We start from the raw sequence: 13,569 nt of genomic DNA, 5'->3' as shown, positions 1-13,569 counted from the left end.
AGTTGCTCAGTCATGTCCAACTCTTTGTGAACCCATGGACTATAGCACGCCAGGCTTCCATCACCAACTCATGTCCATTAAGTTGGTGATGCCATCCAGCCATCTCATCCTCTGTCATCCCCTTCTCCTCCCGCCTTCAATCTTTCCCAACATCAGGGTCTTTTCCAAGGAGTCAGTTCTTTGCATCAGGTGGCCAAAGTATTAGAGCTTTAGGTTCAGCATCAGTCCTTCCAATGAATATTTGGGCCTGATTTCCTTTAGGATGGACTGGTTGGATCTCTTTGCAGTCCAAGGGACTCTCAAGAATCTTCTCCAATACCACAGTTCAAAAGCATCAATTCTTCGGCACTCAGCTTTGGTCTAACTCTCACATCCATACATGACTGCTGGAAAAACCATAGCTTTGACTAGACAGACTTTTGTCAGCAAAGTAATGTCTCTGCTTTTTAATATGCTGTCTAGGTTGGTCATAGCTTTTCTTCCAAGGAGCAAGTGTCTTTTATTTTCATGGCTGCAATCAACATCTGCAGTGATTTTGGAGCCCCCCAAAATAAAGTCTCTCACTATTTTCATTGTTTCTCTATCTATTTGCCATGAAGTGATGGGACTGGATGCCATGATCCTCATTTTTTGAATGTTGTTAAGCCAGCTTTTTCACTCTCCTCTTTCACTTTCATCAAGAGGCTCTTTAGTTCCTCTTCTCTTTCTGCCATAAGGGTGGTGTCATCTGCATATCTGAAGTTATTGATATTTCTCCCAGCAATCTTGATTCCAGCTTGTGCTTCATCCAGCCCAGCATTTCTGCATATAAGTTAAATAAGCAGGGTGATAATATACAGCCTTGACATACTCCTTTCCCAATTTGGAACCAGTCCATTGTTCCATGTCTGGTTTTAACTGTTGCTTCTTGACCTGCATACAGATTTCTCAGGAGGCAGGTAAGGTGGTCTGGTATTCCCATCTCTTGAAGAATTTTCCACAGTTTGATGTGATCCACACAGCCAAAGGCTTTGGCGTAGTCAATAAAGCAGAGGTATATGTTTTTCAGGAACTCTCTTGCTTTTTCAATGATCCAGTGGATGTTGGCAATTTGATCTCTGGTTCCTCTGCCTTTTCTAAATCCAGCTTGAACATCTGCAGGTTATCAGTTTATGTACTGTTGAAGCCTCACTTGGAGAATTTTGAGCATTACTTTGCTAGCGTGTTAAATGAGTGCAATTGTGCTGTAGTTTGAACATTCTTTGGCATTGCCTTTATTTAGGATTGGAATGAAAACTGACCTTTTCCAGGCCTGTGGCCACTGCTGAGGTTTCCAAATTTGCTGACATATTAAGTGCAGCACTTTCACAGCATCATCTTTTAGGACTTGAAATAGCTCAGCTGGAATTCCATCACCTCCACTAGCTTTGTTCATAGTGATGTTTCCTAAGGCCCACTTGACTTCAGACTTCAGGATGTCTGGCTCTAGGTGAGTGATCACACCATCGTGGTTATCTGGGTCATGAAGATCTTTTTTAAGATCTTTTTTGTATAGTTCTTCTGTGTATTCTTGCCACCTCTTCTTAATATCTTCTGCTTCTGTTAGGACCATACCATTTCTGTCCTTTATTGTATTCATGTTTGCATGAAATGTTCCCTTGGTATCTTTAATTTTCTTGAAGAGATATCGTCTTTCCCATTCTATTGTTTTCTTCTGTTTCTTTGCACTGATCACTGAGGAAGGCTTTCTTATCTCTCCTTGCTATTCTTTGGAACTCTGCATTCAGATGGGTATAGTTTTCCTTTTCTCCTTTACCTTTCACTTCTCGTCTTTTCTCAGCTATTTGTAAGGCCTCCTCAGACAACCATTCTGCCTTTTTGCATTTCTTTTTCTTGGGGATGGTGTTGATCACTGCCTCCTGTACAATGTCACGAACCTCCATCCATAGTTCATCAGGCACTCTATCAGATCTTATCCCTTGAATCTATTTCTCACTTCCACTGTATAATCATAAGGGATTTGATTTGGGTCATACATGAATGGTCTAGTGGTTTTCCCTACTTTCTTCAATTTAAATCTGAATTTGGTAATAAGGAGTTCATGATCTGAGCCACAGTCAGCTCCCAGTCTTGTTTTTGCTGACTGTATAGAGCTTCTCCATCTTCAGCTGCAAAGAATATAATCAATCTGATTTTGGTGTTGACCATCTGGTGATGTCCATGTGTAGAGTCGTCTGTCTTGTTGGAAGAGGGTGTTTGCTACGACCAGTGTGTTCTCTTGGCAAAACTCTGTTAGCCTTTGCCCTGCTTCATTTTGTACTCTAAGGCCAAACTTGTCTGCTACTCCAGATAGCTCTTGATTTCCTACTTCTGCATTCCAGTCCCCTATGATAAAAAGGATATCTTTTTTTGGTGTTAGTTCTAGACAGTATTGTAGGTCTTCATAGAATTGTTCAACTTCAACTTCTTCGGCATTAGTGGTCGGGGCATAGACCTGGATTACCGTGATATTGAATGGGTTACCTTGAGGACAAACAAAGATCATTCTGTCATTTTTGAGATTGCACCCAATTACTGCATTTCGGACTCTTTGTTGATGATGAGGGCTACTCCGTTTCTTCTGAGGGATTCTTTCCCACAGTAGTAGATGTAATGGTCATTTGAATTAAATACGCCCATTCCCGTCCATTTTAGTTCACTGATTCCTAAAATGTCTATGTTCACTCTTGCCATCTCCTGTTTGACCACTTCCAATTTACCTTGATTCATGGACCTAACATTCCAGGTTCCTATGCAATATTGTTCTTTACAGCATAGTATTTTACTTCCATCACCAGTCACATCCACAACTGGGTATTGTTTTCGCTTTGGCTCTGTCTCCTCATTCTTTCTGGAGTTATTTCTCCACTGATCTCCAGTAGCATATTGGGCACCTACCAACCTGGGGAGTTCATCCTTCAGTGTCATATCTTCTTTTTGCCTTTTCATACTGTTCATGGGGTTCTCAAGGCAAGAATACTGAAGTGGTTGGCCATTCCCTTCTCCCATGAACCATGTTTTGTCAGATTTCTCCACCATGACCCGTCCATCTTGGGTGGCCCTACATGTCATGGCTCATAGTTTCATTGAGTTAGACAAGGCTGTGACCAATGTGATCGGTTTGGTTAGTTTTCTGTGATTGTGCTTTTCATTCTGTGTGCCCTCTGATGAATAAGGATAAGAGGCGTATGGAAGCTTCCTGATGGGAGAGACTGACTGAGGGGGAAACTGGGTCTTGTTCTGATGGGCGGGGCCATGCTCAGTAAATCTTTAATCCAGTTTTTTGTGTTTGGCTGCTGTTCCCTCCCAGTTGTTTGGCTTGAGCCCAAACTGTTGACTCACACTGCCACCTGAGATTCCTGGACACTCACGGGCAACTCTGACTCAGTCTCCTACTGGACTACAAAGTCAAATTCCAGGAGGTTCTAAGTCCCTTTGATGGATCCCCAGGTTGGGAAATCTGTTGTGGGTCGTCTGTTTGGCGGCTCTATGATGGGGCTAAGGGCGACCTCCAAGAGGGATTTGGCCACACACTGGGTAACCCAGGTTTGCTGTAGTCAGAGACCCTGTCCCACAGCAGGCCACTACTAAACACTATTAAGTCTCCTTAGCTCTCCTTAGAACACTATGAGTCAGAGTAAGTCAGTCTCCTTAGCTCTTCTTAGAACATTATAAGTAAGAGTAAGTCTCCTTAGCAAACTATAGTTCAGAGTAAGAAAGTCTCCTTAGCTCTCCTTAGGTCTCCTAAGCTCTCCTTAGCAAATATAGGTCAGAGCAAGGAAGTCTCCTTAGTTCCCCTTAGCGCACTATAGGTCAGAGTATGTAAGTTTCCATAGCTCTCCTTTGAACACTGTAAGTCAGAGTAAGCAAGTCTCCTTAGTTTTTCTTAGACCACTATACATCAGAGTGAGCAAGTCTCCTTAGCTCTCTTAGAACACTATAGTTCAGAGTAAGTAAGTCTCCTTAGCTCTCTCTTAGCTTGCTTTCCTTAGCTCTCCTCGAGGAATCAAACCCATGACCCCTGCATTGGGAAGCAAAGCCCTCACCACTATACCACCCAGGAGCTCCGGAACACTTACCTTCTGCTTCCCTCCTTACTCTCCTAAATTACCTTCACTTTACAAGGTTAGGTTGTGTCCTTGAAAAAGTAGAGATCAACCTGAGTTTCTATAGAACAGACAAGACTTATACACAAAGAGCTTTAGAGGATGACTCATGAGAACAAAGTATACTGAGTATGCAGATAAACTAGTAGATGTGACTTTTTTCCTGACCTCGCATACCACTTACCATACTGTTTTACAGTTATCTCTTGATGGATGGGTCTATTTTTCCCACTAGCAGGTATATACTAAGCTCCTACCATAAGACCACTTTCATAAACTGTAAAAATGGTTGCTGAATAAATGTTTAAAGATGAAATGTGGGACCCTAAGAAACTTGGGATGTTACAGAATTTTAGGACACATGTTCCTAGAATTTTTAAAGAACTTGAGAACTCAAACATTAACCAACATGTTAAAAATATATGACCCAAGTCTATTAATGACACCATGTCCTGTAACCCCTGTTATAACTCCTGTTAATACTGTTATCTTAGTTTCTATGGTTATTTATACTTTCTTCCTTTCTTCCCTCCCTCCCAAGTACTATATTCAATATTGTGTGATAAACCATAATACATAGTTAACATTGTAAATAAGCTATGTGTCCATAAAATTAGTTATAAAAAACCCTCTTGTTTCCTGCTACGTTGATGATATTGCTATATTACGCAGCCATACAGAAAAACACTTCTGAGTCAGTTCTAATGAGGTCAATGAACCTAGAGCCTATTATACAGAGTGAAGTAAGTCAGAAAAAGAAACATAAATATGATATATTAATAGATACATATGGTATCTAGAAAGATAGTACTTATGAATCTAGTTGCATAGCAGCAATGGGATGCAGACATAGAGAACAGACTTATGCACACAGGACAGAAAGGAGAGGGTAGGATAAATTGATAAATTAAGAGTATCACGGAAACATAAACATTACCATACGTAATGAGAATATGTTATGTGACTGAGACTGTAATATGACACATGGAACTCAAACTGGTGCTCTTGACAACCTCGAGGGGTGGGAAGGAGGTTCAAGAGGGAAGGGACATATGTTTACCCATGGCTGAAACCAACACAATATTGTAAAGCAATTATCCTCAACTAAAAATAAGTAAACTGAAACATTTGGGCAGAAGACCTAAACAGACATTTCTGAACCCCTGTAAACAAATGAATGCCTACCTGGTTTTTCATTTTTAAAAAACTGCTAGTTGTTTCCTCAGAGCCTGAAAATTAGTTGTGAAAAACGTTAACTATTAAAGTACACACCAGATTAATGAGAAATTTCAAACTTGTTACAGAGACTACGGAATCCCAAATAATTTAATCTGAGCTGAAACCCAGGGAAAATGGAAAGGAACCAGACCCTTGGCTCCTCTGCTCTTGCAAGCTCTCTCTAGAAGTCGTTGAAGGCCCAAGTTGACCCTTGTAAGCCCTCCACCCTCTCTCAGCCTCAGCCAATAAGACAAGATTGGCCTATGACCGCTGCCTCTATAATCACTTAGAGGCTGCTAGGCTTTTAGCAAAGCATCTCTTCTAACTTCTCAAGTGTTGTTCTTTTACTTGTTTTACTTTTAGATAATCTTATGAACCAGCTCCAGTGAGCAGAGAGGCAACAGGGACAACCCATCAATAAAATACTTGAGCCAAAATCAATTTTGTTAGAGACTTCTCATGTTGTACTAGGATATCTAGGCTAAGAAAAATTAGAGAAATCAAATGGAATCATTCCTTTTGGTTCTAAAAGGAAAGCTACTTTAAAACTATCTCTTTCAGATATCCCATGCTCTTGGATTGAAAGCATTAGTATTGTTAAAATGACTAGACTACCCAAAACAATCTACAGATTTAATGTAATCCCTATCAAATTACCCATGACATTTTTTATAGAATACTCTTAAAATTTGTGAAACCACAAAAGACCTAGAATTCCCAAAGCAGTCCTACAGAAAAAGAACAAAGCAGCATGCAGACTTCAGACGATACTACAAAGCTACAGTAATCAAAACAGTGATATTGGCACAAAAACAGACATATGGATCAATGGCACAGAATATAGAAAGCCCAGAAATAAACCCACATACATACAATCGATAGTGTATTCTTGCCTCCTTTGTTGAAAATCAGTGTGGAAAAGAGCCTCTTCAGCAATGTTGAAATGTTGGAAAGTGAAAGTGAAGTCGCTCAGTCATATCCACCTCTTTGCGACCCCATGGACTGTAGCCTACCAGGCTCCTCAGTCCATGGAATTTTCCAGGCTAGAATACTGGAGTGGGTTGCCATTTCCTTCTCCAGGGGATTTTCCCAACCCAGGGATTGAACCCAGGTCTCCTGCACTGCAGGCAGATGCTTTACCGCCTGAACCACCAAGGACCGCATGCAAACCAATGAAGTTGGAACAAACACACCCTCTCACCATACACAAAAATAAACTCAAAATGGGTTGTAGACTTAAACATAAGACATGACACCTTAGAACTCCTAGAAGAGATCATGGGCCAAATAGTCTGACAGAAATCATACCAATGTTTTCCTAGGTCAGTTTCCCAAGGCAATAGAAATAGACAAATGAGACCTAATCAAATTTATAAGCTTTTGCACAACAATGGAAACCATAAAATGAAAAGACAACCTATAGAATAAAAGAAAGTATTTGCAAATGATGAGACCAACAAGGGCTTATTTTCCAAAATATGCAAATAGCTAATACAACCTTAGTAACAACAAAAAAAATCCAATTAAAAAATGGGAAGAAGAAAAATAAATGACCCAATAAAAAAATGGGCCAAAGAACTAAACAGACATTTCTCCAAAGAAGACATACAGATGGCTAACAAACACATGAAAAGATGCTCAACATCACTCATTATCAGAGAAATGCAAACCAAAACCACAATGAGGTACCATCTTATACCGGTCAGAATGGCTGCTATGAAAAAGTCTACAAGCAATAAATGCTGGAGAGGGTGTGGAGTAAAGGGAACCCTCTTACACTGTTGGTGGGAATGCAAACTAGTACAGCCGCTATGGAGAACAGTGTGGAGATTTCTTAAAAAACTGGAAATAGAACTGCCATATAACCCAGCAATCCCACTTCTGGGCATACACACTGAGGAAACCAGATCTGAAAGAGACACGTGCACCCCAATGTTCATCGCAGCACTGTTTATAATAGCCAGGACATGGAAGCAACCTAGATGCCCATCAGCAGACGAATGGATAAGGAAGCTGTGGTACATATACACCATGGAATATTACTCAGCCATTAAAAAGAATTCATTTGAATCAGTTCTAATGAGATGGGTGAAACTGGAGCCCATTATACAGAGTGAAGTAAGCCAGAAAGATAAAGAACATTACAGCATACTAACACATATATGGAATTTAGAAAGATGGTAACGATAACCCTATATGCAAAACAGAAAAAGAGACACAGATGTACAGAACAGACTTTTGGACTCTGTGGGAGAAGGCGAGGGTGGGATGTTTCGAGAGAACAGCATCGAAACATGTGTATTATCTAGGGTGAAACAGATCACCAGCCCAGGCTGGATGCATGAGACCAGTGCTCGGGCCTGGTGCACTGGGAAGACCCAGAGGAATCGGGTGGAGAGGGAGGTGGGAGGGGGGATTGGGATGGGGAATACGTGTAAATCCATGGCTGATTCATGTCAATGTATGACAAAAACCACTACAATATTGTAAAGTAATTAGCCTCCAACTAATAAAAATAAATGAAAACAAACAAACAAACAACAACAACAACAACAAAACAAAAACAAAAATGGGAAGAAGACTTAAATAGACATTTCTCCATAAAGGACATGCAGATGGTCAAGAGGCAATCACTAATAATTAAAGAAATGCAAATCAAAACTAAAATAAGGTAGTACTTCCCACCAGTCAGAATGGCCATCATTAAAAAGTCTACAAATAACAAACACTGAAAGAAGTGTGGAGGAAAAGGAACCCTCTTACACTGTTGGTGGGAATTTAAGTTGGTACAGCCACTGTGGAAAACAGTTTGGAGTTTCCTCAGAAAATTAAGACTTACCATATATGGTCCAGCAATCCCACTCTTGGGCATATATCCAGACAAAACTATAATTCAAAAAGATATATGCACCCCAGTGTTCCTAGCAGCACTATTCACAATCGCCAAGTCATGGAAACAATGTAAATGTCCATCAAAATAAGAGTGGATAAAGAAAAAAAAAAGAGTGGATAAAGAAGGTATGGTATATATATACACAATAAAATACTACTCAGCCATAAACAAAAATGAAATAACACCATTTTCAGCAACATGAATGGACTTAGCAATTATCATACTAAGTGAAGTCAGAAAGACAAATACCATATGATATCACTTACATGTGGAATCTAAAATATGACACAAATGAAGCTATCCATGAAACAGAAACAGAATCACAGACACAAAGAACAGATCGGTGGTTTCCAAGCAGGGAGGGGGTTGAGGGAGGGATAGAGTGGGAGGCTGGGGTTAGCTGATGTAAGCTTTTATGCATAAAATGGGTAAACATATTCTACTGTATATAGCACAGAGAACAATACTCCTTATCCTAAGATAAACCATAATGAAAAAGTATAAAAAATGTGTGTGTGTGTATATATAACTGAATTACTTTGCTGTACTGCAGAAATCAACACAACATACATCAATCAACTATACATCAATTTTTTAAAACAAAGTCTTCCATAGAACCCTCTTTATTAACTTTGCTGATAATACTGGTTATTTACTCCAGAAGTACACACACAATGGAAATACCAGTGGAATCTCCACACTGTTCTCCATAGTGGCTGTACTAGTTTGCATTCCCACCAACAGTGTAAGAGGGTTCCCTTTTCTCCACACCCTCTCCAGCATTTATTGTTTGTAGACTTTTTCATAGCAGCCATTCTGACCGGTATAAGATGGTACCTCATTGTGGTTTTGATTTGTATCTCTCTGATAATGAGTGATGTTGAACGTCTTTTCATGTGTTTGTTAGCCATCTGTAAGTCTTCTTTGGATTAATGTCTGTTTAGTTCTTTGGCCCATTTTTTGATTGGGGTTTATTTTTCTGGAATTGAGCTGCATGAGCTGCTTGTATATTTTTGAGATTAATTCTTTGTCAGTTGCTTCATTTGCTATTAATTTCTCCCATTCTGAAGGCTGTCTTTTCATCTTGCTTATAGTTTCCTTCATTGTGCAAACGCTTTTAAGTTTAATTAGGTCCCATTTGTTTATTTTTGCTTTTATTTCCATTACTCTGGGAGGTGGGTCATAAAGGATCCTGCTGTGATTTATGTCAGAGAGTGTTTTGCCTATGTTTTCCTCCAGAGTTTTATAGTTTCTGGTCTCACATTTAGATCTTTACTCCTTTTTTTTAGATCTTTAATTGAAAGAGACACACATACCCCAGTGTTCATAACAGCACTATTTACAATAGCTAGGACATGGAAGCAACTGTCCATCAGCAGATGAATGGATAAGAAAGCTGTGGTACATATACACAATGGAATATTACTCAGCTATTAAAAAGAACACATTTGAATCAGTTCTAATGAGGTGGATGAAACTGGAGCCTATTATACAGAGTGAAGTAAGTCAGAAAAAAAAACCACCAATATGGTATATTAATGCATGTATATGGAATTTAGAAAGATGGTAATGATGACCCTATATGTGAGACAGCAAAAGAGACACAGATATAAAGAACAGACTTTTGGACTCTGTGGGAGAAGGCAAGGGTGGGATGATTTGAGAGAATAGCACTGAAACATGCATATTACCATATGTGAAATAGATCTCCAGTCCAAGTTCAATGCATGAAACAGGGCACTCAAAGCCGGTGCACTGGGACAACCCTGAGGGAGGGGATGGGAGGGAGGTGGGAGGGGGCTTGAGGATGGGGGACACATGTACACCCGTGGCTGATTCATGTCAATGTATGGCAAAACCACTACAATATTGTAAAGTAATTAGCCTCCAATTAAAATAAATAAATTAATTAAAAATAATAAAAATAGAAATGAAGGGGAAAAAAAGAAATACCAGTGGAATACAAGGTAGTTTCCAGAATTTTCTTTTCTCTGTCTGTAATTTTCACTCAGAATTCTATATAGAATTTAGGCAAGAGATCCTGTCTGCATTTTCTGTCTCAGTTTTAAGATTCAGATCATGGCCTCCATCCCCTAAGACTTTTATGCCTTATCCCAGCACATATATATCATGAAAAAAAAACAGGGGCAAATCAGGGCATGATGAGTACAAAGTCTCACCTCTTCTCTCTCTCTTCCAACCAATGAAAGAGGAGTTCCTGATCACAAAAGGTGATCAAGGCAGCTACATTTCCTCTGCATCCTCCTCCTCTGGTTGATCCAAGAGGCATTAACCTTGTTTTATAACACAAGATCCATGATGCCACTGACCTACTTCACCCTTACCCATAGGCTGTGCATCCTCCAACTGGGAGATTGGGATGAGCTATGAAACCAACCTTTGCAGTAATAGACTTTCAGTGCCTATCAAATGACTTCAAACAAGAAATAGAAATAGAGAACAGAATTGGCTTTGGGCACTCCTGGGTGCCATATAGAAAGGAAAAGCAGAAACTAAATAAAGAAGTGCATAGACTTGAAGTCATTTGGGCTAATGCCCAAAGTGGAGGTCACATATTGGACTGAGATAAGGGACACCCTTAAGTAGTTCTTTGGAAAGGAGGATAAACTGAAAACACCCATTATTGTAGGAAGAAGTGAAATAATTACATACCCATGCTCCATCAGGCCCAAACAGTTCTAGGAAGTTGCCAATGAATTCCCTCGATTTCTCTTCCCACTTCTGAATTAGATCATGACTCTTTTCTTCCACTCTGTTCACAAATTCCTTTGATCTTTCTTCCACGTTTTTGACCTTCTCTTTCATCTTGTCTACCTGGTTTTGGAAGCGGTACTTCTTCTCCTGGTCAAAAATTAAAGGAGAAAGAAAGGGATTTACCCAAAAGGGCTGGGGAGAGATTAGTCATTCACAGAATGGTCAGATTTTATTTCAACTTGTGCAGGTTCTTAACCTGAAGAGTCAGGATGCTAGTTTCCAAGGGCTGGATTGATGGGAAGGCCCATCTCTTGTAAGAAAAGTCACTTCTGATTAGTCGACTTGAATGGGTACAGCGAAGTACAAGTGGTTGTAATGTTCTCTTCCTTGTAAATAGAGTTGAATTCACTTATACAAGAGAAGAACCAAAAGTATCCATTTGCTCTTTATTTTGGATAGATACTAGGTAAATGCATCCCCTCAGTTCTCGTGACACTTAATATGACACAAAAATATGAATTGTACATAGAATGGCCACTCAGAAGCAGCCTGAGTTCTCTGTTTTACTGGGACATTGTTAAAACCAATATTGGTTGAAATAAGTGAGACACTGGCTGGGCCTTAGCATCTATATGTTATACTAAAATTGTCACTGTCATGATATTTCCCATTAATCTAATGGAACCACATCAGTTTCCTTGGTAATGAAGAAAATTTTTGTTCTGATAGCTTCTCTGGACTGGGATTTTGTTCATAGCCTTGATGCAGCATTGCTATACCTATGTGCCTAGAAGGCATCAGATATTGGGCAACTCACATGCCATCTCTAAACCTTAGTTTTCTCATCTGTAAAATAGGGATAATTATTGTCCCTACCCTATAGGGTTGCTGTAACAGTTAGATCATATAATGCATGTAAAGTACTTGGCACAATGTCTGGCATTTAGTAAAAGCTTAGTGTGTGTTGGCTATTAGATTACGTGTAAGCAACAGAAGCATTTAATCATGTTACCTAAAAAAAAAAAATCATGTTACCTGATGAAAGTGGAATCAAAAAAAAAAAAAAAAAAAGAAAGTGGAATCAAAACCATGAAGATAACATGAAATGAAGGCTCTTTTCCTCCATGAAACCATGATACATTTCTTCCCGAAGGGGTAATAAGATTTCTCACCTTTCTTCACTATATGGAATTGAAGTCCATTTCATATTTCAGAATTTTTGGAGCCACATACAGTATGACAAAACTGGGTCAGGGGTCCCTGATCTAGACCTCACAAACATTCCTGCAGCCGCAGGGTGAGGTGTGAGCCGTCCGCGCTGCCGGCCAGCTGTATATAACACACGGGGACTCTCCACTGCTCTCAGGAGCTGCTTGAAACACTAGACTGGGCTCTGGACCAGGAGGCACAAGGCTGGGAGGCTGCTACTGCTTCTGCCTCTACGTTGCCTGAGGGACTTGAGCCAGGTCCCTCCGAACTCAACTTTCCTCATTTTTCTATTGACAAATTCAGGGACTTGGGCTGGTGACTGACCCTCGTCAGGTTCCTGCCACCCGAGGTTCCGTGATTCATCTACACACTCATCCAACACACGTGATGTACTCTGCGCCACAGCGCAGCTTGTGGTCACAGAAAGGCAACGGGCACATCCACAGACTACACGGTTCCCTGAGCTAAGTGGCTTATCTACAGGCTGTTGAAAGAGCGTGAGCAATAACTTTTAGAAATGGCTCGACATGCCTGGATGGGTGACTGAATTCAATTTAAAAGAACAGGCAGTTTAATTTATTGAAATAACCAGGGCTTTATGCTCTGTAAGATACCAACTAATCACTTTGACTGAATTCTTTTCAGCCACTTGTTCTGTTTGCCACTTGAACCTGACATTTTCCATTTTGTTGCCCAGTCTGTACGAAGCCACAGAGCCTGGACTCTGAACACTCCCTGCCTCCTGAGGACAACTGATCACCACTGACTTACAGTTACTGAATGAACCCTGCCTTATTCGGAGACACCGATGATTGGTCTGTGTAAGCTGCTGGATAACTGTGGCTGCATATAATTGTAAATATCTAGTTTTGTAGAAAAATCATCATATCTATTTTTGGGGGGTGTGTGTGGAAATTCTGTATGTGTGGAGAGCTCTTATTTTGCTCACCTCGATCAGCTCCTTGGAGTTCAGGCAAACATGGTCATCTAAACTCACTAGCATCACCTCTATCAACTGGGCTGCCCTCTTGGCTTTTTAAGAGCTAGTTTTGCTTGTTTAAAGATTGTTTTAACAGTTGCTCTATTATTAAACTAACAGCAGCTCTGTGAGAACAATACAGCAAAAATACAAAAGGAAGCCAAAGACTTTGGGCTTTTTTTAAGTGGCTGTAATTTCTCTGGACCAAAAAAAAAAAAAAAATAGCTGTTAAAGTTTCTAATGAGTATCTGTAAGGCCTTAATAAAATGAAAATTGTAAACTGTTAAAATAAGAAACCATTTTCTCTGGGTTTAGCTTTTTAGAGCCTCTGTGCTCCTTCCTTCCCTTGGAGCAGAAGATAACTCTTGCCTTTCAGGAGGGCAGATCTCTCAGAAACCCTTCACCCAAGTCTGAGAACTCTAATGGGGGAG

General features: G+C 40.0%; 1 protein-coding gene across 8 annotated transcripts in view; it reads right to left on the bottom strand.

The window, feature by feature from the left end:
- PCYT1B (phosphate cytidylyltransferase 1B, choline) overlaps positions 1–13,569 on the bottom strand; it is a 147,728-nt gene that overhangs the window by 13,479 nt on the left and 120,680 nt on the right. For all 8 annotated transcript variants that reach the window (XR_006339984.1, XM_043897114.1, XM_043897116.1 and 5 more), the window contains one exon: positions 10,909–11,097. Coding sequence is in view for 7 of the 8 variants with exons in the window: in XM_043897114.1 (XP_043753049.1) it covers positions 10,909–11,097 (189 nt within the window). In the remaining variant the exon portion in view is untranslated. The remainder of the gene's footprint in view (positions 1–10,908; positions 11,098–13,569) is intronic.

This window comes from Cervus elaphus, chromosome X, assembly GCF_910594005.1.
Source record: "Cervus elaphus chromosome X, mCerEla1.1, whole genome shotgun sequence".
Taxonomy (NCBI): domain Eukaryota; kingdom Metazoa; phylum Chordata; class Mammalia; order Artiodactyla; family Cervidae; genus Cervus; species Cervus elaphus.
The sequence above is the reverse complement of the archived record's forward strand: the minus strand, read 5'-3'. Positions and strand labels throughout refer to the sequence as shown.